This window comes from Otolemur garnettii, unplaced genomic scaffold, assembly GCF_000181295.1.
Source record: "Otolemur garnettii isolate 467f Iridium unplaced genomic scaffold, OtoGar3 scaffold00013, whole genome shotgun sequence".
Lineage (NCBI taxonomy): Eukaryota > Metazoa > Chordata > Mammalia > Primates > Galagidae > Otolemur > Otolemur garnettii.
Window position 1 is genome coordinate 12,953,727 of NW_003852408.1, and position 1,913 is coordinate 12,955,639.

The 1,913-nt window shown below is 53.3% G+C and overlaps 1 protein-coding gene across 1 annotated transcript in view; it reads right to left on the reverse strand.

Moving 5' to 3' along the window:
- SPEG (SPEG complex locus) overlaps positions 1-1,913 on the reverse strand; it is a 59,622-nt gene that overhangs the window by 40,766 nt on the left and 16,943 nt on the right. Inside the window, exons 5-6 of the mRNA XM_003784918.1 lie at positions 1,309-1,452; positions 827-1,009 (exon numbers count right to left, since the gene is read on the reverse strand). Coding sequence (XP_003784966.1) covers positions 827-1,009; positions 1,309-1,452 — 327 coding nt within the window. The remainder of the gene's footprint in view (positions 1-826; positions 1,010-1,308; positions 1,453-1,913) is intronic.

Below are 1,913 nucleotides of genomic sequence, written 5' to 3' on the forward strand. Positions count from 1 at the left end.
CCAATCTAGGTCCTTTGATCCAGGTTTGGTTCCCCAGTAGTAACCTCCACTACCCATACTCACTTCCTCCACCCCTGCCGCCCAGGTTCGGTGCATTGTTTGGCTCAGCAAGCTAAATGAGCTGAATTAGCCATATACACTGACATGGGTCCAGCTCTGCTGGAACCAAAAAGAAACTGGGCTGAAACCCAAAGAAAGTAGTCTGACACCAAGTAAGGGCTTTCATAAAAATAGAAAACAAGGCAGCCTCAACACTCCCCTCTCCTGAGAGGTGCTCTCAGCTGCACCCTCTTTATATAGCTTTGGAGTTGGTCAAAAGCAGTAGGGGGATGTGGGTTGTAGCACTTGAAAGCATCTTTCACTGGGAGAGAGGACTGTCCTATGGAGGAAATGACCTCAGAAGGCTGATGGTGGCTCTTAAGCCTTTGAGCTGAGAGATTCTTTTTTTTCCTGATACTCAAGGACAATTTGCTTTCTCCACAGGACCCTGTGCAGGAAATGCCCTGGGAGGGTAGCATTCAGAGGATGTCTAAAGACACATTTTACTGACATCATAAAGTGGCCAGCCTCCTATGCATCTTGGGAGTTTGGCCCCTGCCCTGAGGCCAGGGCCATTTAAAATGCTTCCACCAGAGTTATTGGTACCACCAGAGCTGCCAGCCCTGAGGATGGACTATGCATGGACCGGGCAGCTGGCTGAGAGCCCAAACTCTCGGTTTTGAGTGGGAAGGCAGTGGAAAGAGGCCTGGGCCCATGGTGTCCCTCAGAACCACTAGAAAGGTTATAGCTCTCTTCCACCCAGCCACAGGCTTGACAGTCTCCCTACCAGGTCTCACGGCTAGTGAGGCAGCACAGCTGGCCTGGCCCAGCTCGTTGGTGGCGGTGGCCATATAGCTCCCAGCGTCGGCTGCCCGGGCCTCCCTGAGCAGCAGGGTGTGCCGCTCACCCTCGGCCCGGATGAGGAGGCGGCCCTCACTGCGCAGCGTTGACCCATCCTTGTGCCAGGACACTGTGGGGAAGTACCAGGGAACCATTTTGACATGTTCTGTGGGCGCCAACTAGGAAAATCTCACCTTGCCCCACACAGCCCCACAGGAACTCAAACCACTTTTCTCACCACCCCAGGGAATAGTGAGGAATCTGCCCTCACTCAGGGAAGCCCAGGTTGTCCTCCTATCTTGAGGGGAGAGTGGTGGTCCTGAGAAATCTCCCTTAACACACACAGACACACACGCAAGTCAGGGCCTCCTCCCCACCCTTCCCTGTCCTGTCCCACATACCCCATCCTCCCCCAGCCCTGGATCTTACCTTGGGGTGGGGGATTGGCGGTGATAATACACTTGAGCAGCACATCAGCCCCTGGTGCCACCACCACATTCTGAAGGGGAATCTCAAATGTGGGGGCTTCCAGGGGCTCCTCTCCAGCAGACACGTAGGAATCATCCGAAGATTCTGTTGGACATAGGGGTGACAGGGTAAGGGGACATGATCTCGGTGGGGACAACTCAAGGGGAAACAGAGCATTGGCAGCCTGCATCCTAGAAAGCCACAGCCAAAGAGAGGGGCTTCTAGAAGACAGGGACTGAGGGAGCAAAGGGTTTCCTTCCTAAATGTCCTGGGATAAGGAAAAAAAGGAAGTCAGAACAAGGGTTCTCAAACAGGACAGTGTGGCCTTGACTCCAGGTAGTTTGTTCCTCAACTTCACCCACAATTGGAGTGTTGGTTTCTGAAGGTAGCCAGGGAATGTGCTGTGTATGTCTCCATGTAAGTCAGTCATCACATGTGGTGTACCAGGCCCTATGCAAGGCACTCTGAAAGGTACAAGAAGGTCAGAGAACAAGCTAAGACTTAAGTAATGGCTTAGTGCCTGTGGCTCAAGTGGCTAAGGCGCCAGCCACATAAACCTAACGTGG